Consider the following 20,862-nt stretch of genomic DNA (forward strand, 5'->3'; position numbering starts at 1 on the left):
ACCAACAAGTTTTTTAACCAGAATTAGATCGCAGTGCAGCAGGAAGATCACAACTCACACTACGAGCCTTCCACACATGTGCGATAATAAGGTGCAGGGATCAAAACTGGAAGGACTTGAAGTGCCAGTTAACTTGTAAACTGGATATGACACACCTATTACACATTTAGTACAAGGAAGCACAGAGCCATCTGTTTTCTGAATATAAGTTAGATAAGCATCAGGCTGGAGATTACACTAAGTACCGAGGTGCTCTGCTGGCCAAAATTCCTATTTGATAATCGCTGTCATAACCAAGATTGGCCTCAACGGCCACATAGATACTGTAATCCACCGATGATTATACCCTTTCAAATAACTCTCTTTAACACTAAATTGACTATTTCAGTGCAGAGGGGGTGGTCTTCAACTTGAGTGCAAGTGGTGAATCAAAAAAAGTTGAATTTTCAAGGCATTCGTTTCGAAGGAAAACAGAATCGAGTTGCTTTCATTCATGCATGCCTCGCTCTTAAATCCTATCCAAGATGCATGCCTCACTCAGTGTTGTACATATCCTAGCCTGGAGCAGCACACGAGGAAAATCAAGAGAGAAAAAAAAAAGATACTTTGCGCTTAATCGCTGCATCGTTGGTTCGCCGAAACTATCTCGTTAAGGTCGGTCAGGTGTGGTAACGTATTGCACCGCATCGATCAGCAGCAACATATGCAAAATCCTGTCCTGACCATATGCAATGGCCATCATCTTCCGTGCTTTGCAAGCTTGCGCGTTCCTACCCGGTACAAATCATATATTAAGAATCATGCTTACCATAGAGCACAGAAGATTAACAACTGGATCGATCAATCAAGGGAAACTAACACAGCTATAGCAGAGTAGAGGGGAACAAAAGTACCTTTTGCTGGGCATCGTCAACGTCACGCTGGAGCTCGAGATTGGTCTACTGGTCGTGGCCGGACCGTCCCCTTCCTCACATTGTGAGTCATCCACTACCAGCTAAAGCTGGTCCGAACAACAACATCGGCAGCAAATACCTTGTGATAGGAAGGATTAACCACATGAGTTGATGTGGCATTTGGTTAACAGAACTACATGGAATTGCCTATGTAGCAAGATAACTTGATTAACACGATAAGTATGGGCCAGGATCATAGCTTCCATTACTACTTAATTTTATTGACCATCTATTCATCAATAATTATAATAGAAAAATGATGAATCAGTTTCAGGGCATCTGTTCGTGCTTTGTGACAAAGAAACTATTAGCATTGGCATGATATGATAGCAATAATTAGATAGAGAAATTAGTTTTATTAATTCTTTACACAAGACTAAACCCAACATACTCACGAGTGGACATTTCTTCAGTATCTCTTCATTTAAGTGTTGATGATGGCTTTTACCGTGAGGAGCACAACACAACAAGGTATGGGGCATCCCCCTGGAGCTGGAGATCAGACTTACCTGGCCATCATCCTGGACCTGCTACAAATCAGAGCACAAGGGGATCTCCACGGTGTGAGAAAAGCTGATTGAAGACTAAGAAATAAAGAATGAGTGAGGAAGAGGGACTGACCGGTGAGGAGTCGAGGTTGGGTCGACGGTGAAGCCCTCCATGGATTGGGGCCTGCCGCTGAAAGGGGACTGCCAGGAGCATCGGCGCTTGATGCCTGAATAATCGAAAGCATAAATCCAAGCTATACTAAGTTAGAACACATCAGAATTTCACTTGTATATATACATCATATGAAAAAATACAGGATACAAGACACATCAGATATAATATGCAGGAGGCAACTAGCTAGCATATGGATAATTATCAAAACAATATAAACAAATATAATATAGTAATTGTATTGTAAGTTTGTAACAACAGAAGAAGATCTATGCAATTCGATCCTGTCTAATAAAAAATGCATAGTATGCATGGCTAAAGTCGCGTGAGTTGTGAAAAGGCTCTAGCCACTTCCCCTTTCTAGCTGTTTGCCAAGACAAATAAGATCGCAGCTGATGTTTTAACCATCCATGTTAAGTCCGAATTTAGCAGTTAGTGGTCCATCAAATGAGGCACAATACGCAGACATCGTTAGGAAAATATTTGCACAAATGGTCAGCTAGTAGGTTAGGATATGAATGTCTGGGGTATCAGCAAGTTCGTTCACTGGAATTAGATCGTCGTGTAGCAACAACATCACAAATCCAATTATGAGCCTTCGACACATGTGCTATAGTAAGGTGCAAGGATTAAATCTGGAAGTACTCACAAAGTGTCAGTAAACATGTACGCTAGATATGACACACATGTTACACATTCACTACAAGGAACCACATAGCCATTCGTTTTCTGAATACAAGCTAGATAAGCATCAGTCTGTAGAGTACTAAGGTGTTGTGCTGGGCAAAATCTGTAATGCATAATAGTTCATAACCAAGCTTGGCCTCAACAGCCGCATGGACACTGTAATCTGCTTATGACTTTACAGTATCAAATAACTCCCTTAACACTAAGTTGACTGTTTCGGAGCACAGTTTAGGCCAGACAGGTGGTGTATAACTTGAGCGCAAGTGGTAAATAAAAAAAAGTTGAAAATTTGCAAGGAATTCGTTTTGACGGAAAACAGAAATCGAGTTGCTTTCATTCATGCATGCCTCGCTCCAGGATCCTATCCTGGATACATGCCTCACTCAGCATTGTACATGCTACTACTAAGTTAGTAGCTTGATGGATCCTAGCCTAGAGCAACACAAGGAGGAAAATCATACAAGAGAAAAAATACTTTTGCACTCACTCGCTGCATCGTTGGTTCGCCGAAACTATCTCACATCGGTCGGTCAGGTGTGGTCAGGTACTGCAACTCATCAATCAGTCCCGTCCGAACCGTCCGCAATGGCTATCATCTTCCGTACTTTGCAAGCTTCCGTGTTACTACCTGGTACAAATCATGTACGAAGAATCATGCTTACCGTATAGCACAAAAGATTAACAACCGGATCGAGCATGGGCAACTAAAAAAAACTATAGCAGAGCAGAGCAGGGGAAAAAGAAAGTACCTTCTGCTGCGCATCAACATCGCCTCGCTGGATCTCGAGATTGGACTAGTGGTCGTGGCTAGGCCGTCCCCCTCCTCTCCTTGTGATTCGCGTGGCCACTCCGAGATTCAGCTGGACCGGACGACGACGACATGGGAAACAACAACCCTGCGATAGCAAGGGTTAATACACGAGAACCATGGGCCAGCATCATAGCCTCCATTACTACTTAATTTTTATTAACCATCCAATCATCAATAATGATTACAGGAAAAAAATGATGAATCGGTTTCAGGGCATCCTATTAGCATTGACATGATATGATCCCTAGCAACAATTACAGAAAGAACGTAGTTTTATTGATCCTTTGTAGAAGACTGAACCCAACCTAGGTAGCATATGGATAATTCTGAAAACAATATAAGCAAATATACTATAGTAATTGTAACCACGGAAGAAGATCTATTCAATTCGATCTTTCTAATAAAAAATTGCCAAGACAAATTCACCCGAGTTGTGAAAAGGCTGAAGCCACTTACCCTTTCTAGCTGTTTGCCAAGACAAATAAGATCATAGCTGATGTTTTAACCATCCATGTTAAAGTCTAGATTTAGCAGCTAGTGGTCTATCAAATGAGGCACAACACATAGACATGGGATATAATAGTTACATAGTTGCTTGGGACATAATATTTGCACAAATGGTTAGCTAGTAGGTTAAGATATGAATGTCTGGGGTATCAGCAAGTTCATTCACTGGAATCAGATCGTCGTGTAGCAACAACATCACAAAATACAATTATGAGCCTTCAACACTGGTACAAGGGTTAAATCTGGAAGGACTCAAAGTGTCGGGGAGGAGGAGGGGTCGCCCCTGTCGCCGCGGGGGCGACGCGGAGCGACTACGCCTTGCGCCTCCTCCAACACCTACTTCAGAATCTACACCCTCACAATTAGAGAAAAAATCGTGCTCATATACATCAAGCAAGAAGTTCAACGCAAGAAAAAAAAAATGACCTGATCATTTCTCTTGTGGATCTGTAGATTCGTCAGCGAACTGCAGTACATCAAGGAGTGGCTCCCTTGCGGACAGACGAAGGCAAGGAACACCTGCAACCTCCAGGTCTGTGGCGTCCGCCTCATCCATCTACGGGCTGTCGGACTCGAGCCGGCCCAAGCGGGTTTCTGCACTCGAGTCGATTGAAGCAGATGCACCATTAGGGAAGAGCCTCCTCAAGGTCCGTCCTGCCACGGTCGAGCCGGTGCCCCGCTGCAGGCTGCTTCTCTTTTTTTAATCGGCATACAAAGGAGAATGAGACACATGGGAGAAGCAGCTTGCTGCGTGTCGCTTGGCTGCCTCCGGCATCGTGGTGGCTGCTCATGGCCAGGCTCCGGCAGGTCGCGGTAGCATCGGCGGCGACCACGCAGCTCCAGCGCCGGCACGCACAAGATCTGCAGCATCCGAATTGCGCGCGTGGAAACGGCAGGGCCGGGAAGCACGGTCCGGGGAGAGCAGAGCCAGTGGATGATGTTATTTCCCGATGGTGGCTCCTGGCGGCCATCATCTTCGGCATAGGTGAGGGAAAAGAGAGGGGATTAGAAGAGGGTGGGACAGAGAAAGCTAGAGAGGGAAAAGAAAACCGGATCGAAACAAGAAAACAATCACAAGAAAATAGCCGAAAAGAGAAGACATCATAGGAATCAAATTATCAAAAAAGAAACCATAAAAACAGAAAGAAGACACCATCGAAAGGAGGAGCGGCCAGGAAAGAGCTCCAGCAGCGAGAGGCCAGCGAAGGTAGATGAGATCTGGTAAAAATGACGGAGAGAGGAAGGAGGTAATCTAGAGAATGTGGCCACCTTGTGAAAAGGCAAAACATCACAGGAGTTCTATAGTCACATATCTAACGCACCAAAATGTGAATAAAAATTGCAAAACAGCACCGAAGTTGCACACACACAAAACACTGCAGGAATTAACCACCAATGAACACACGTGTCAACTCTGTGTTAATCTGAAAAAGAAGTCAAAATTTTGAGAAAAATCAAGGCTGTTGAGGATTAGTATAGTAGTTATTCTGTACGATTTCGCAAAATGTCTAAATTGAACATATATAATTGCTTTGTCTTGATCAACATTCAGTACGACATGGTTGCTTCCTATCTGCCAGGCATCATCGATCAAACATATATGATTGCTTTGTCTTGCCATTCCAGGACCTTCTTCTTCTGGCATATGCATCTTTTGTTTTGATTGGGTAGTATGCAAGATACATTTCAAAAAATTGATGGTCCCAAATTTTCCGTCGATTTCATTAAAAACTAAAGAAATAAAGATCGTATGCATCTATTCAATGCAGAAACACGGGCTGATCCCTATTTTAAAAATAAAAGTAAAAAAATAAACCAGCAAAGTTTCTTTGAATTTCCAAAGGATCTCACATGGTTTACACGATGCCAATGAAAGTATATTGGTTGCTCAGGACTTTTTTTCCAGGCTACTAGGTGGCGGTATATTAATAGAATAGCAAATGCATAGATTTTCTGCGTGTCAACATTTTCCTATGGTTGATTCATGTATCGACCTTAGCTTCTCCGTGAATGTAATGAGTGAATCTTGATGAACTGATATTGATGCAGAGGATGGAGCTATGCTCCTTTATCTAAAAAAATGAAAAGTATAATGACACAGCAACCTTGTTATGGTCAACACATAATTTGAACATTGGACGGATTATTGTTGACTTATGGTCAAATTCGGACAACACATATTCGGCATAACCTAGTTCTTCCATATTACTACAGTAATATAAAACTTGCCAGTAGAAATCGTCACATCCAGAATGCAGTAGGCGTACCGGTTGCATAGTTGGGCATGAGGAAGGAGCGGCCAGGTCGGCATGGCGCGACTAGAAGCTCACCATTCTTTCCATGCTTAGCGCGGAACATGGTCACATGGAGTAGAAACTCAAGGCCATCCCTGGTGCGACGTCTAGCCTCCTCTCCCTTGGCGACTGGCGCCGCCAAGACCTCAACGAGGCAGAACCGCCCACGGCCAGTGTGAACCAGAGCGCAACAATGTGCGGCTGGTGTATCCAGGAAAGTGAGCTGTTCCTTACACATTTTCCATGCCGGTGCCGGCAGGGCCCGGCCCCCCTCAAGTTTCGGGGCATCGCAGGAGCACAGGTAGGAATGTCCCTCGCTCCCGCCATCGGTGCCATCGGCCATCCGGATACCAACCCACGCATCCAGATCGTGGTCATAGTAGCCTCGGTCGTTGAACGGCAGCCTCCACTCACCACGACGCGTATACTTGACATCCTTGGTGTCTACGGAGAAGGTGAAGTGACGATGGGGCTCAATGTAGTTGCTGGAGAAGCACGAGACAAATAAGGTTTTGCCGTCCGGATGCACTGCATACGACTGTACGAAGAAGCTGGTGTGGGAACTGAGGTTGAGTGCGCACCGCAGCGACGACCGGCTCTTCTTCCAGGCCCACTCCTTGATCTGTCCTCTCATGGCGAACTCCCCCATCTCATTGCCGCTGTCATACCCATCGTCCTCAGGTAGCACCCATTGCTCGCAAAGGTAGTGTAACGTTTGGCTGTTGGCGCCGAACGCGTATAGCTTGTTCCCGGCCTCAGCGGCGTGGTAGCACAAGAGGTTGAGACCTTTAGGCGGACTCTGCCCGACGTCGAGCCTCGCCGTCTTCGTGTCATAGACGAAGGTGATCGTGCCATTGCCGCTTGAAACGCCAGTTGCCACAATCTTGCTGCCGAGGGCTTTGAACTGAGCAAATGTACCGACTGATTAATAGCCTAGGCGAAGGACTGGCTCGGGAAGACGACGTGGCAGGGGCTTCGTCTGGTGCGGCACCCGTGCCGCGTCAATGCCGGTGACCGCGTCCTCATCACCGCCATCAAGGTCGTCGACGTTGAGCCTGTATACACTGTGTCCCGTGTTCATCTCGTCCAGCACCACGTACAGATGCCGCCGTGGCCTAGGCCATGATTTCTCACCGTCGACCTCTTGTTCTGAAGGGGTTGCCGAGGTATAAGCACGACGATGGATCCATGGATCTGCACTGCCAAGAGCGGCAGCGACGGCCGTGTCCCCATAGCTGCATCCGCCGGATCTTGTAGGGCGCCGCCGGAGATTGGACAGAAGGGGCTGAGATCGGGACAGAAACGATCGCCACATCGTGTATCGGTCGTGAATCCTAAACCTTTGATAGTTAGTTTCTATATTTTTTGCTAGTGCGACTTAGTAGGTAACAAAATATCCATCCCGTGATTGAATCATTAAAAAAAAATTTGAGGGAGAATCGTTAATTTCTTATGTTAGCACAAACAAAAAAACAAATTATGTTAATTTCGTGCGGCCAGGCCCATTAACGCTCGGGCAGTTTCCCTGGTTCTAGAATCGAGAGTCGCAGTCGCTACGCTGTACGCTAAAACGGCCTAGGCGACGGTCTCTGCATCCTCGCGGCCGGATACACATCTAGCTAGGTCACGATCTGAGTTGAAAAAACCTTGCAATGTTGCGATCCATCGTCGCCAGATCCCAGTCCCTTCTGTACCATCTCCGTCGGACAGCCGCAGCTCCGGGCGGTGCCATCCTTCCATCCCGTGCCTACGCCAGGTCGTCGACACCTGTAGCACCGTGCAATGGGTTAGCTGTGGGGGCGGCGGCGGCGAGACATCTGTACATGGTGCTAGAGGAAGAGGCGATGAACAGGTTCAGCATCTACAAGCTTCCTGTCATGGACGTGGTCACCAACGACGAGGCCCCGCGGCGGCTCCCTAGAGGTGCCCCTCCACTTAAGCTATTCGTTGGTCGGTTCAACCCCGCAGTTCGAAGCCCTCGGAAGCAAGATCGCCATCTACGGTTATTCCTGCGTCATCTTTCCGAATCCTAACAATAGTCTCTTCATGACAATGCTCTACGACATCAAGACAGGGACGCTAGACGCCGGGAGAACCCTGCCGGACCTGCCACAGCTATATGACGAGGTGTGGATCAAGGATGGCTACAACACCGCAGCGACCGTCGGCGACAGGATCTGCGTGTTAGAGTCTGTTGGAAATAAGCCGTTCTACCTGTATGAGAAGGATAACTCCTACTACCTCAACAAATGGACCTGGGAGCATGGACCCTCACCGCTTCCGATCCACGCCACTGACGACGACAACCCCATAGAGTCACACGCAGTCCACCCAGACGGGCACACCATCTTTGCCTCGTCCTCCTTCACCTTCTCTCTCGACACAAAGACCGGAGAGTCGGCGGACCGTGGCAAATGGCTCCTACCTTTCGACGGCAGGGGGTACTACGACAGTGACCTAGGCACGTGGGTCGGGATTCGAGTGGCCGATGGCAAAGAAGGAGGAAGCATTAAAGGATATTCATATCTGTGTGCCTGCGACGTTCCGACGGCCCTTGCACACCCCGGGAGCCAATGTGGTCGAAATGCTACCACGCTCCCCGAGCCAGCGTGGAAGATATGTAAAGAGGAGCTCACATTCGTCAATGCACCCACAACGGCCACAAGCCGCACACTTGTCCACACTGGGTGCGGCAAGTTCTGCCTCGTTGAGGTCAGCCAGGGAGGAGAGGCACGTGTGACCATGTTTTGTGCTAAGCGTGCAACGAATGGAGAGCTTGAGGTCACGCCGTACCAGCCTGGCCGCTCCTACCTTGTGCCCAATTACTCTGGGGGTTTGATTACTGCATTCTGGATGTAGTAATGATGTTTAGTCGACCATCCTCCCTAGGATTTTAATTTTTTCAGTACTCCTTCATTTTATTTTCGTGGTGTTGCACAAGAACTGGTACAGCGGATTATGATTCTGACTGAATACAGCCACCACCAATATTACAAGTATGTTTCATATAGTTGGGTGAACTTATTCTCTGGATTCTTTTTGATGTGTATATTTTAAACCTTTTTCACACCGACCATTTGGACCGGTGGCTCCCATCATAGTATTCTCTGAATTCGGTGCTTGTAATCAAGCGGTTTAATTTCAGTGTTTTAGTGAAACAACTACTCACTACGGGAACCCGCCGACGTGCCGACGGCCAGAATCTGTGCCGACGGCCGCCGTCGGCACAGCCTCGCTCGCCGTCAGCCCAGCAAAGTAGCCGTCGGCACAGCCTGGCCGTCGGCACAGAACCACCAGGACCGACGGCCGCCGTCGGCACACCTTGGCCGTCGGCACAAACACTATCTGTGCCGACGGCACGTAGCCTAGCCGTGGGCACATGGTCATATGGTGGGGCCACAGACAGCCACCGACAACGGCGTCAGCAGGTGGCAAACGGCGTGAAGTGGGCCGACGGCCAGGCCGTCGGCACAGCTTCCCCGCCAAATTTTCCTTCTTCCCGCCCTTATTCGCGCCAATTTTTCGCGCCACTTCCTATGTAGGCCGACGGCCAGGCCGTCGGCACAGGTTCCCGCCATTTTTCCCCTCCTTCCCTCCTCCCGCCATTCTTCTCGCGCCCATTCTCTCCCGCCAATTATTCCCGCCGTTTCAGCCCTCGTCGTCCTATATATAGCTATGTCTTCTCAACACTAACATCAGCAACAACATTTCTCTCCTCATCCAAAAAACACCACAGAATCCTCTGAGCTCAGCTGCCGTCGAGATGGCTCCTCGTCGCCGTAGCAACACGGGCTTCATCGGCGTTCGCCAGCGGGCTGCGGGCCATTTCGCGTCCGAAATCTCCGCCGGTGGTGTGCGTGTGTGGCTCGGCACCTTCTACACGAAGGAGGCTGCTGCCCGCGCATATGACGTTGCGGCTTGGAGGTTTGGCCGGTCGCGCCACGAATTGAACTTCCCGGAGGTCAGGTCTCTGGCGGAAGCCGAGAGTATATATACTGAGCCGCTAATTCGCTCAGAGGGTGAAGAGCAGCGGTTCAGAGATGGCCAGCGGCGGATTGAAACCACCTATGCGGACGAGCAGTTCATGGCACGGTGGCGCAGACCATCCCGGAGACGTCGCGGCCACGCGCGCATTCTGGAAGGAGAAGCAGGCGTACGGGGAGAGAGAGGAGGGCGGGAAAGCGCAGAGGAGGGCCGAATATGACGCGGAGTACGCCAAAGGAGAGGCGTCGACATGGGGAAAATGATGAACGGTGGTTTTCGTACCTCTCAAGTAGGGCTTCAGTGGACACCCCTAGCGAGGACGAAGATTTCGAGAACTGATTAGTATGTGTGTGTGTCGAGTCCATGTGTCTAACGGGTCATGTGTCGACCCAGTGTTAAGTGCTTTGTTCGTGTGTGGGTTTAGTTTTTTAAGTGTTTTGGTTTGTGTGTTAGTAGTGTAGTTTTTAAGTGCTTTGCTTCGTGTGTGGGTGTAGTTCTTTAAGTGCTTTGGTTTGTGTGTGGTCTAGTTGTTTAAGTGTTTTGGTTTGTGTGTGGGTCTAGTTACGTGTGTGGGTCTCAAGTTCTTAAGTGTATCATTATTGTGTGTCGTCAGAAATCGAGCATCGGAGGGTGGGAATGGTCCCAAAACTCAGGCAGATTATAGACTATAGGGGTAAAATCCAGGATCTGTATGTGGAAACTCCTGGTAAGCCCAACCTATGGTTTCCCATGTACATATGTCCTAAACAAACCAAAGCAAATAAAAAAATCCATTGTTACACCGTCACACGGAGAAAGCTATAGGGGTAGATCTGCGGGGTCCCCGCCCTAGGGTTTCCGAAGATACAGATCAGCGGAGCGTCGGAACCGCTTAAAAACTTGCATATGTCCCTAGCATATGTGCACAAGTGTGATGTAGGGTTTGGCTAACCTTGCATGTACCCGGCGTTGACGATTTTCGCAGACATGGGCCAGCACTTGGTGAAAATCCAGGATCTGTATGTGCAAACTCCTGGTACGGCTAAAATGGAGCCTATTTTATGGTAAAGTAAGCCCAACCTAGGCCGGGGCCGACTCCAGTGTGCCCATCGAGGGAAGCTTTCGCGGCCACATACTACGCACGGACTCCGGTAAGTCCTGTGCCTAACCAGTTCTCACCGCTTTCCTTTCCCATGTGTAAGATGCTAACTCTTGTCAAACATGTAGGGCACGGGAAGTTCGCGGAACCGACCCTCTCCTGGTTCGTCGCGCGAGGGCACACCGATGCACCCCGGCCGCCATTCTCCCGGTGCTTCAGGGTTTTCACCTGCTGGCGATGGTTCAGGCCATGGTTCTACTTCGGTCTACCTCGACAAAGGCCGGACGCCTGAATTTACGAGTCGGACCCCCTGATCTTAGTTTCCCTTAGCTAGGTGTCTAGCGGGTGTGCGTCGATCGTGTGTGCCATGTGTCGACGATGTATGATGATTGTGTGTGCTACATGACACATATTTGTATCACGATGATGTTGTTGCTACATTTGATGATGATTATGTGCTGTGCAACATTTGTGATGCATTTGAATGTATATTACTGCTATATATGATGTGCGTGCTGTGCTGGGCCAGGAAATGCAGCGGGAAACCAAATGGTATGGCCTGTGCCGACGGCATAGCCGTCGGCACAGCACCCTGGACGTGCCAAATGGCAGGGGCTGTGCCGACGGCTATGGAAGGGTGCGCCCAGCGGCAGCGCGGAGCGGGCGGCAGCGCGTCTGGGCCGAAGGACCTGGGCCGACGGCTTGGCCGTCGGCACAGGAGCAGGGGCGTGGACGCGTGGCAGCCTCTGGTCCTCCGATGGCAGCATCTGGGCCGACGGCTTGGCCGTCGGCACAGCTGCAGGGGCGTGGACGCGTGGCAGCCTCTGGTCCTCCGATGGCAGTGTCTAGGCCGACGGCTTGGCCGTCGGCACAGTACCTCCCTTGACCTAACGGCCGTTAGACGCTCCGCGGGCCCCACGTTGACTGTGCCGACGGCTACTGTGCCGACGGCGTCGTTTGACCGTCGGGCTGGAGTCTGTGCCGACGGCAAAGGCTGGGCCGACGGCGAGCCAGTCTGTGCCGAGGCGATACTGTGCCGACGGCGGTGTGCCGACGGCGGCCGTCGGCACAGACGTGGGCCGACGGCAGGTGATGCTGTGCCGACGGCCGCCGGCCGTCGGCCCCTCCGCTGGTTCCCGTAGTGACTGCGGCTTTCGGTGTATATCTTACATATCTTAAACCTTTTTATACATATCGTCTTGCAAAACCTGAAAATTCTTCGGGTTCTAGCACGCGTAGTATGCAAAGATACACTTCAGAAAATTCATGGCACTCAGACTTTTACTTTAAGCAGATCGGTAGTGCGCCTTGTGAAGTTTTCAATACAAACATGTAATTATTTAGCTGGTGCGGAAAAATTTCTACATTATAGTGAAATACTGACAAGTGGCGACACATGAACTCTAGTCCACATTCAATGGCAATTCAAAATAAGATCAGTCTAGAAAATTGAAGAAAACAAGTCCAGTCAACTTTACTAATGAAAAGACACATTATTTCAATGATCTTAGCACTTGATCAAAATCTGGTCAATATCCAAATGCAGAGAGCACTTGCGCACTTTGACATACTGCCTGCTACGTATTCTAGCCAACTCATGTCCCACTTGATTCCATGGAACTATGGAAGATTAACCTTTGGAGAAGACTGAATTCGGCATCAAATTGTGCAGCAAACCTGAGCTCCTTCAGTATCCTGGAAAACAGCCGAGTTTTAGAACTCCACCGAATTTAACTCACAATTAATCAGGGGAGGCAAATTGAAAGTTTTTATCTCCTTCTTGTGCCTTGATATGGTATATACTCCTAAGACAAAAGATACACCCAAAAAAAAATCATGAGACATGATCGACTTGTAGTGCCCCTTGTATATATATGGTTTTCAAAGACAATTTAAACGGTACCAAGAAATTTCTAAACTGTAATGAAAAAATGGCTATGCATGAACTCTAGTCATCATTCAAAGAAAATTGAAATTTATGGTCAATTTGGACAAGAAAAAACACCCATAATTTGAGTGATCTTAGGCCTGGGTTAAAATCTGTCAAAAATCAAAATGTAGAGACCGGGACCAGAAAAAATATTATCGTAACCATTTGGTTTCTTTGCATAACCTAAATAAATATAACGATGCATTTGGTTTAAATAACCAGAGGAATATATATATTTTTATATGCCAGACATGCATTGAGCTAAACTATGCAACTACTTAACTTTCATTAAATAAAAAAGTTCAACATATTGATTTTTTGACAATCAAATTCACGATACCGTTTGAGTGGAAGGTGACTTATTGGAAAGGAGAAATTCATAAAATTATAATTGAGGGCTGGCACTAAAATATAAAGAAGAACTCACATGGCGGAAATGGGTTCAATTCGCATCATAGCCAGAATGCTCTAAGCGATTCAGAGGCATAATTGGACGCGAGGTAGGAGCGGCCACGTCGGCACCGCGAGACCACGAGGTCGCCATTCTTATCATGCTTAGCGCAAAACATGGTGACATGAATCAGGTATTGGTCTACGTCTTCCCCGGTCGAGCAGGTGCACTGGTTATCCTCGGCTCCCTCGTCGACTGGCAAGGACGTCGTCTCGACGAGGCAGAACCTGCCGCGCCCAGTGTGGACGAGCGCCCGGCTTGCGACGTCCTCGACGAAGGTGAGCTCGTCCTTGCACATCCTCCACTCTGGCACGGAGAATGGCTGCTTCCCATTGGCGAAGTTGTTGGGGATGTCGCAGGAGTAGAGGTAGGGACTTGTCTCTTTCCCGCCGTCAGTGCCGTTAGAGTCTCGAATCCCTACCCACGCGTCGAGATGGGCATCGTAGTATGCCCGGCCATCGAACGGCAGGCCCCAATGGCCGTGGTGCGTCGACTCGCCGTTCTCGGTATCCAGGGAGTAGGTAAATTGATTGCGGTTACCGCAGGAGACGAAGATGGTGCGGCCGTCCGGGTGCACCGCGTATGACTGGACGTGGTTGCCGTCGTTGTATCTGCTGCCGGGAAGCGGTGATGGGCTCTTTCCCCAAGCCCACTCATTAATCTGTCCTCTCATGCCGTATCTCATCCGTTCCTCGCCGCTGTCGTATCCGCTATACTCACGTAGCGCCCGTTGCTCGCAGAGGTAGTGCGGTGGTTGGATGCCGGAGCTGAACGTGTAGAGCTTGTTCCCGGCGGCGGCGGCATGATAGTACCAGTATATGAAGTCTTCCGGTGGAGGCTGTTCAACGTCCAGCCGTGCCGTCCTGGTGTCGTAGACGAAGGTAGCTCCGCCACGGTTGTGACGTGTTCGCCCCGTGACGATGATGTTGCTGCCGAGGGCTTCAAAGTGCGCGCACGACCCGACGGAGGAGTAGCCGAGGCGGAGTACCGGATCGGGGAGGCGGCACGGCGGGGGTGCAGCCAAGTGCGGCGCTCGGCCGGTCTTGTTGCACATGCCGGCGACGGCGTCCTCGTCACCGCCGTCGAGGTCGTCGATGTTGAGCTTGTAGATGCTGTGGCCCGTGTTCATCTCGTCCAGCACCACGTAGAGATGCCGCGGGGTCCTTGGCCATCGTTTTGCACCGTCCGCCTCATCAGCGACGTCCGAGGCGTATGCACGTGGATTTGTGCTGCCCGGAGCGGCGGCCGCGACGACACTCTGTCCGTCGGCGCGGCATCCAGGAGGGCGCCGGAGATGGGAGAGAAGGGGATGAGATTGGATGACGGAGGATCGCCACATAGTTACCTAGTTTGTTTGGATTGCCAAATTAAACCGGAAGGCTAGAAAAACTGTTAATGTATGCTCGTGTTCTCTTATTTTCAGAAAAAAATATTATATTTAGTCCAAGTTAATTAGGAAAAGAAGATATTAATTTGCGGATCGTCTGGATCATTGCTTGCAGCAAAAGAAACTGAAGAAGTTCCTTATACAGAGTCCAGATTGTAGTATATATGTTGCCCGGTCGCCCCAAGTTAACAAATTTATTAAGCCAAAAAAACATACATAACGCTATATCGATCGATCAGTTTCACCGCGCGGCGACGATGTCGTCAAGGTGGACGGTATCTCCCCAACCTAGAAGCCCCAGCATATCGACGCTATGGCACAGCGCCAGCAAGGAAATCAAACAAGTTCTCGTGGGGGCAGCGATTGGGACGGCGACACTGGTCGGGGTGGCCCTGTGCAACGCCGCGTGGCAGGGTTACCGGCGCCGCCAGCGACGCAAGACGAGCCTGCAAACGTTCGGCCGGGATATGACAGCAACAGCCGGCGACGCTGACCCGGTGGTCGGCCGGGACGATGAGATCGACCGCGTCGTCCGCATCCTCTGCCGCCGGACCAAGAACTGTGCCGCGCTCGTCGGCGCCCCGGGAGTTGGCAAAACGGCAATAGCCGAGGGCCTCGCGCAGCGCATAGCCGCGGGCACGGTCCCTGCGCCGCTGCTCGGAGCCCGCCTCGTGGAGCTCGACGTCGCCGGCATGGTCTCCGGGACGGTCTGGCGTGGCATGTTCGAGGAGCGCATGAAGAGCGTGATAGAGCAGGCGGAGGCTGCTGATGGCAATGTGATCCTGTTCATCGACGAGATGCACATGCTTATTGGCGCCGGTGATTGGCAGGGTCGCCATGACGCCGCCAACATGCTGAAGCCGGCGTTGGCCCGTGGCCGCATCCGCTGCCTCGGCGCCACCACGGTAGACGAGTACCGCAAGCACGTTGAGAAGGATCCCGCGCTCGAGCGGAGGTTCCACAAGGTGCGTGTCGATGAGCCCAACGAGCAGGCCACCATTGGCATACTCAGGGGCCTAAAGAAGGGTTTCCAGGATCACCATGGCATGGAAATTCAAGATGCTGCAATCGTCGCCGCTGCCGAGCTCGCTGGCCGCTATGTTACTAGCCGACAATTTCCTGATAAGGCCATTGATTTGATCGACGAGGCTTGCACAGCCACAAAAGTAGGGCAAACATTTGTTACCCCAGATCATGTCGCACAGGTAGACATTCCATCCTAATTATAGATTATTTCATGTATATTATGAAGTGCTTAATTTTGATAGTTTGTTTCAATGATTTTTTCTAAAGGTTGTGAGCCGGTGGACTGGAATTCCTATGGCTGCACTGGATCTTGATGAGACGGAAAAGCTAATCCACCTTGCAGATAAGTTGCATGAACGAGTTATTGGCCAAAATGAAGCTGTCAATTCAGTCGTGCGAGCAGTGTTACGTTCCAGGACTGGTCTTGATCCGCCTGGTCAACCAATTGGCTCTTTTCTTTTCTTGGGTTCGACTGGTGTTGGAAAGACGGAGCTTGCAAAAGCTCTCGCGGAACAGCTCTTTGACGACGAGAAGATGTTGCTTCGGTTTGACATGTCTGAATATGTCCATTCTGGAACTGTGTTGCGTCTCATTGGAGCTCCTCCAAGGTTTAATTTTATACCTTGTGTCCTTTTTAACATTGCCTTATCATCTTATGGCTACTAATTTAATATTTAGGTTACTTATACGATAGTTTCTTGTATAAAATCTTGCAGTTATCATGGTCACCAAGATGGGGGAGAATTGACTAATAAAGTTCGGAGCCGTCCGTACAGTGTCATCCTTTTTGATGAGGTAGAGAAGGCCGATCCATCGGTACTAAATGTATTACTTCAAATCCTTGATGACGGTGTGCTCACTGATGGCAAAGGTCAGAAAGTCGATTTCAAGAATACCGTCATTATTATGACCTCGAATATAGGAGCAGAGCACTTGATAGCAGGAATTCGCGGTGAAAGTACAATGAAAGATGCACGGGATCTTCTCATGGAGAAGGTTTGTTCGCTACCAAAATTACACTGATCCTCAAAAGGATTTATATTACTCACTATGGTTCTTTGTTTGTAGGTGAACAACTATTTCAAGCCTGAGCTTCTCAACAGACTAAGCCAGATTATTACATTCGATCCACTTTCACATGACCAACTAATGGAGGTCGTGAAAATCCAAATGAAGACCGCTATTGACAGAGTAGCAAAAAAGGGCATAACTTTGTCTGCAAGTGATTCTGCATTGGAAATCATTTTGTTAGAATCATATAACCCCGTATGTATATGTTATTTTTTAGAATATCACGTGATCAGAGTATCAGGATCTATCTTCTCAAAATTGTTCATGCGCTCTAACTATGCCTGTGTTTTTTTTTGAAACTGTGTATCCTTCGCAGATGTATGGTGCGAGACCTATAAGAAGATGGGTGCAGAACAATGTTATGACAGTTATCTCCGAGATGCTGATAAAGAAAGAAGCTACAAAAGGCTCGACGATCTCCATTGACGCAAGTGATGACAAGAAGAGGCTGAAGTATGACGTGGTGAAGAAAGAGGTGGTAGATCCACCAGATGAGGTACCATCTGCCAGTGACGCCAACGACGATGGGGATGATTCAGCAGTGGAGAGCCCCATGGTACGGTTGTCACAAGTTTCGAAGCTTTTCAGAATGTATTCTCGTTTGACTTCGGTGTTGCTGTGAATACTAGTTGCTTCTAATTTTCTATAGACCTTAATTAGCTGGAGACGGCCACTGACCGAAGAACTTGATATGGCCAGAGTTAATGATCCAGTTATCATAGTATACTTGCTCGTTTGGGTGATTATTTCCACCTTAATTTCTTGTGTGAATAGGCGTGATGGAAACGAGGTGTCTTTGACTTTCCCAAGTAAAACAATTCTACTCCTACTCCTAGCTCTATTGTTGGGATCCGACAATCCATTTCTATTTTCTTTAATAATGAAATATTGTAGGGGAAGTCCCTACGGTGATTTTTGTAAATAGCAAGTACCCAAATTTGCATGCATGGGGACTTAAATCTTGGTGACAGGATTGTACATGAAAACTAATTAACTTCCTCCAGAGGCTGTAGCGCGGGCAACCTCAGAGGCGTATTTTTTTCCAACTGAAACTTTCTTCCCATTTCCATTACATCACATAACGGAAATACACAACATCCAGTTTGTTTCCACCACAACAACAAACGAAGGAAACAAAGGAAGTGGAATACTAGGTTTCAGGAGCCCAGCTAAAGGAAGAAGTTTTTGGTAGGAAAACCCGCTGCTCAGCCTCAGCATTGAAAACCAAGCTACGGGGCAAAAAACCTACCCCTACACTACTAAGTTCAAGGTAACCGAGACCACATCAAGATATCGCAAAATCAAGTCTAACAGGAAGCTAACACAGCAACAACAGCCAGCATTCTTCAAGCTCCCCCATTTGTGATCATCAGGATCCCAGTCCTTGCCCTTGGGGTCCCTGGAGCTACCGCGGCATCATGTTGAAGAGCGGACGCCCATTGCAGAATCTGGTCCGCTCCCTTCTTGATCTTCCCTTCTTCCTCCGCGCCATATAGAGTCCTGCCCTGATGGCGTGTAACTCACACGTTCGTTGGGAACCCCAAGAGGAAGGTATGATGCGCACAGCAGCAAGTTTTCCCTCAGAAAGAAACCAAGGTTTATCGAACCAGGAGGAGCCAAGAAGCACGTTGAAGGTTGATGGCGGCGGGATGTAGTGCGGCGCAACACCAGGGATTCCGGCGCCAACGTGGAACCTGCACAACACAACCAAAGTACTTTGCCCCAACGAAACAGTGAGGTTGTCAATCTCACCGGCTTGCTGTAACAAAGGATTAACCGTATTGTGTGAAAGATGATTGTTTGCAGAAAACAGTAGAACAGTATTGCAGTAGATTGTATTTCAGTATAGAGAATTGGACCGGGGTCCACAGTTCACTAGAGGTGTCTCTCCCATAAGATAAACAGCATGTTGGGTGAACAAATTACAGTTGGGCAATTGACAAATAAAGAGGGCATGACCATGCACATACATATTATGATGAGTATAATGAGATTTAATTGGGCATTACGACAAAGTACATAGACCGCCATCCAACTGCATCTATGCCTAAAAAGTCCACCTTCAGGTTATCATCCGAACCCCCTCCAGTATTAAGTTGCTAACAACTCGACCGCCTCATTCTGGCCAATTACTCTCTTGTGCAATCTGTCGGCCAAGTGCATTAACTTAACCTTCTCCCTTTCATCAAGCTTAGCTATAGGGATTCCAGTCCATCGGCTTACCACCTTCAAACAGTAACAAAATTGGTTGAATATAACCTTCAAATAGCAAAATTAATTAGGCAATACACGCATGGCAAATTACATGCTTACCTGTGCTACAAGATCGGGGTTAACAATTGCACCCGGTTTTCCTTCTACCCATGTGCAAGCCTCGTCAATTAGATCAATCGCCTTATCAGGAAATTGACGACCTAAAAAATATCAATGGAAGATTATTTTAGCTCTTACGCAATAAATTAAAAAGCTTATCGAAAATAATAAAAAGCTTAAAAATCACCTGTGATATAGCGGTCGGCGAGGTGTACTGCAGCCTCGATAGCGGAATCCTGAATTTCCAGGCCATAGTGTCGTTCAGACCGCTCCTTGAGCCCCTGCAGAATGCCGAGGGTCGCTGGCATGCTCGGCTGCTCGACGTGCACCTTCTGGAACCGCCGCTCGAGCGCAGGGTCCGCCTCGATGTGCTCACGGTACTCGTCGTAGGTGGTGGCGCCGATGCAGCGGATACGGCCGCGGGCTAGCGCCGGCTTTAGTATGTTTGCGGCGTCGCTGCGGCCTCTCCAGTCGCCGGCTCCGATGAGCATGTGCATCTCATCAATGAAAAGGATGATCTTGCCCTTGGACGCCTCGGCGCGATTGATCACGGCCTTGATGCGCTCCTCGAACATGCCGCGCCACTGGGTCCCAGCGACGATGGCGGCCAGATCGAGCTCCACCAGGCGTGCACCTGCAAGCTGCGGGGGCACGTTGCCGGCAGCGATGCGCTGAGCGAGGCCCTCGGCGATGGCCGTCTTGCCGACCCCCGCTGCGCCGACGAGCGCCACACAGTTCTTGGAGCGGCGGCACAGGATGTGGATGACGCGGTTGATCTCGTCGTCGCGGCCGACCACCGGGTCGACCTCGCGGCGGCCGGCGGCGGCCGTCATGTCCCGGCCGTACTTGCGCAGGCAGGTGCGGCGGCTGTAGTACCGCCACGCCCCGTAGCACAGGCCGAGCCCCCCGTACAAGTAGATGAGCGGCTCCAGGACCTCCAACACCCCGGAGGCGTGTGCTTGGGCGCGCGATAGGATGGTGCCCAGCCCGGCGCTCGCCATCGTCGGTGGCGGCGTCGTTCCTCCGCCGTCCATCCATATCCTGAGCATGGGATCGTAGGATCTGGTCCCGGCTTCCATGGTAGGTAGTCGGTAGATCGATTAAAACCCTGAACAAAACCGTGATGATCTCAAGCGATAGTACAAAACTAACGCCTCGTTCTTGCTTTGTGTCATGTTATGTACTCCTATAATGACTTCTTGTTGTGCAAGCTAGCATGCACTACATACGGTACGTTGGAGTTGTAATCGATCGGACTTCTGTTGATTTGTTCCTATTTCACTTGTATGAAACCTTGAGGGCACTCCAATGAGACACGAGACACGATTAGTACAAGGCTCCAAGCATATCAATTCTGACATGTCAAAGGAATCGAAGCAACATCGTATCATCGTTGCGGAGCTCTGTGAATTCATGGAGGGTGTCGCCTTAGCCATAGGGTACCCGATTGAAACTTACAACATTTGATCGCCCGGGTTATCATTAGCAGGGAGCGGGACTATCTATTAGTAATCTTCAACAAGAGTACAAGATATGCAAAAGTAATAAAATTTACAAAAATGTATTTTGACCACCTAGGAATACAAGGTACGCAAACGTAATAAAACTTTACAAAAAAGTATTTTTACCACCTAGGAGTACAAGATACGCAAAAGTAATGAAAATTTACAAAAAAAGTGTTTTGGCCACCTAGGGATCACTACAAGGCTA

At 49.1% G+C, this 20,862-nt stretch overlaps 2 protein-coding genes and 1 long non-coding RNA gene across 3 annotated transcripts; 1 reads left to right on the forward strand and 2 right to left on the reverse strand.

The window, feature by feature from the left end:
* Positions 1 to 620: 620 nt before the first annotated feature.
* Positions 621 to 1,769, reverse strand: LOC127323185 (uncharacterized). The gene is made up of 3 exons (XR_011744273.1): positions 1,575 to 1,769; positions 894 to 1,480; positions 621 to 770 (listed from the first exon to the last, which is right to left on the reverse strand). It is a non-coding gene; the product is annotated as an uncharacterized lncRNA (long non-coding RNA).
* A 13,230-nt stretch (positions 1,770 to 14,999) lies between these two features.
* On the forward strand, positions 15,000 to 17,506 carry LOC127323183 (chaperone protein ClpB1-like). The gene is made up of 5 exons (XM_071828840.1): positions 15,000 to 15,947; positions 16,036 to 16,376; positions 16,485 to 16,764; positions 16,837 to 17,034; positions 17,156 to 17,506. The coding sequence occupies exons 1-5, from the start codon at positions 15,000 to 15,002 to the stop codon at positions 17,459 to 17,461; spliced, it is 2,073 nt and encodes a 690-aa protein (XP_071684941.1). The 3' UTR covers positions 17,462 to 17,506.
* Positions 17,507 to 18,930: 1,424 nt separating this feature from the next.
* On the reverse strand, positions 18,931 to 20,231 carry LOC127323186 (uncharacterized). Its single transcript, XM_051351360.1, has 3 exons — positions 19,340 to 20,231; positions 19,153 to 19,253; positions 18,931 to 19,065 (listed from the first exon to the last, which is right to left on the reverse strand). Exons 1-3 carry the CDS (start codon positions 20,229 to 20,231, stop codon positions 18,931 to 18,933), a joined length of 1,128 nt encoding a protein of 375 aa, XP_051207320.1.
* Positions 20,232 to 20,862: the final 631 nt, after the last annotated feature.

This window comes from Lolium perenne, chromosome 4 (genome assembly GCF_019359855.2).
Source record: "Lolium perenne isolate Kyuss_39 chromosome 4, Kyuss_2.0, whole genome shotgun sequence".
NCBI classification, from domain to species: Eukaryota; Viridiplantae; Streptophyta; class Magnoliopsida; order Poales; family Poaceae; genus Lolium; species Lolium perenne.

What these genes read in the sequence shown, in the direction of transcription:
- LOC127323183 (XM_071828840.1), top strand. Translation starts at nt 15,000, where the DNA reads ATGTCGTCAAGGTGGACGGTATCTCCCCAACCTAGAAGCCCCAGCATA. An exon ending in CTCATTGGAGCTCCTCCAAG is followed by an intron (nt 16,377 to 16,484) that starts GTTTAATTTTAT and finishes AAAATCTTGCAG; the next exon opens with TTATCATGGTCACCAAGATG. An exon ending in TGTTAGAATCATATAACCCC is followed by an intron (nt 17,035 to 17,155) that starts GTATGTATATGT and finishes TATCCTTCGCAG; the next exon opens with ATGTATGGTGCGAGACCTAT.
- LOC127323186 (XM_051351360.1), bottom strand. Translation starts at nt 20,231, where the DNA reads ATGGAAGCCGGGACCAGATCCTACGATCCCATGCTCAGGATATGGATG. An exon ending in CGCCGACCGCTATATCACAG is followed by an intron (nt 19,254 to 19,339) that starts GTGATTTTTAAG and finishes GATATTTTTTAG; the next exon opens with GTCGTCAATTTCCTGATAAG. An exon ending in ACCCCGATCTTGTAGCACAG is followed by an intron (nt 19,066 to 19,152) that starts GTAAGCATGTAA and finishes TACTGTTTGAAG; the next exon opens with GTGGTAAGCCGATGGACTGG.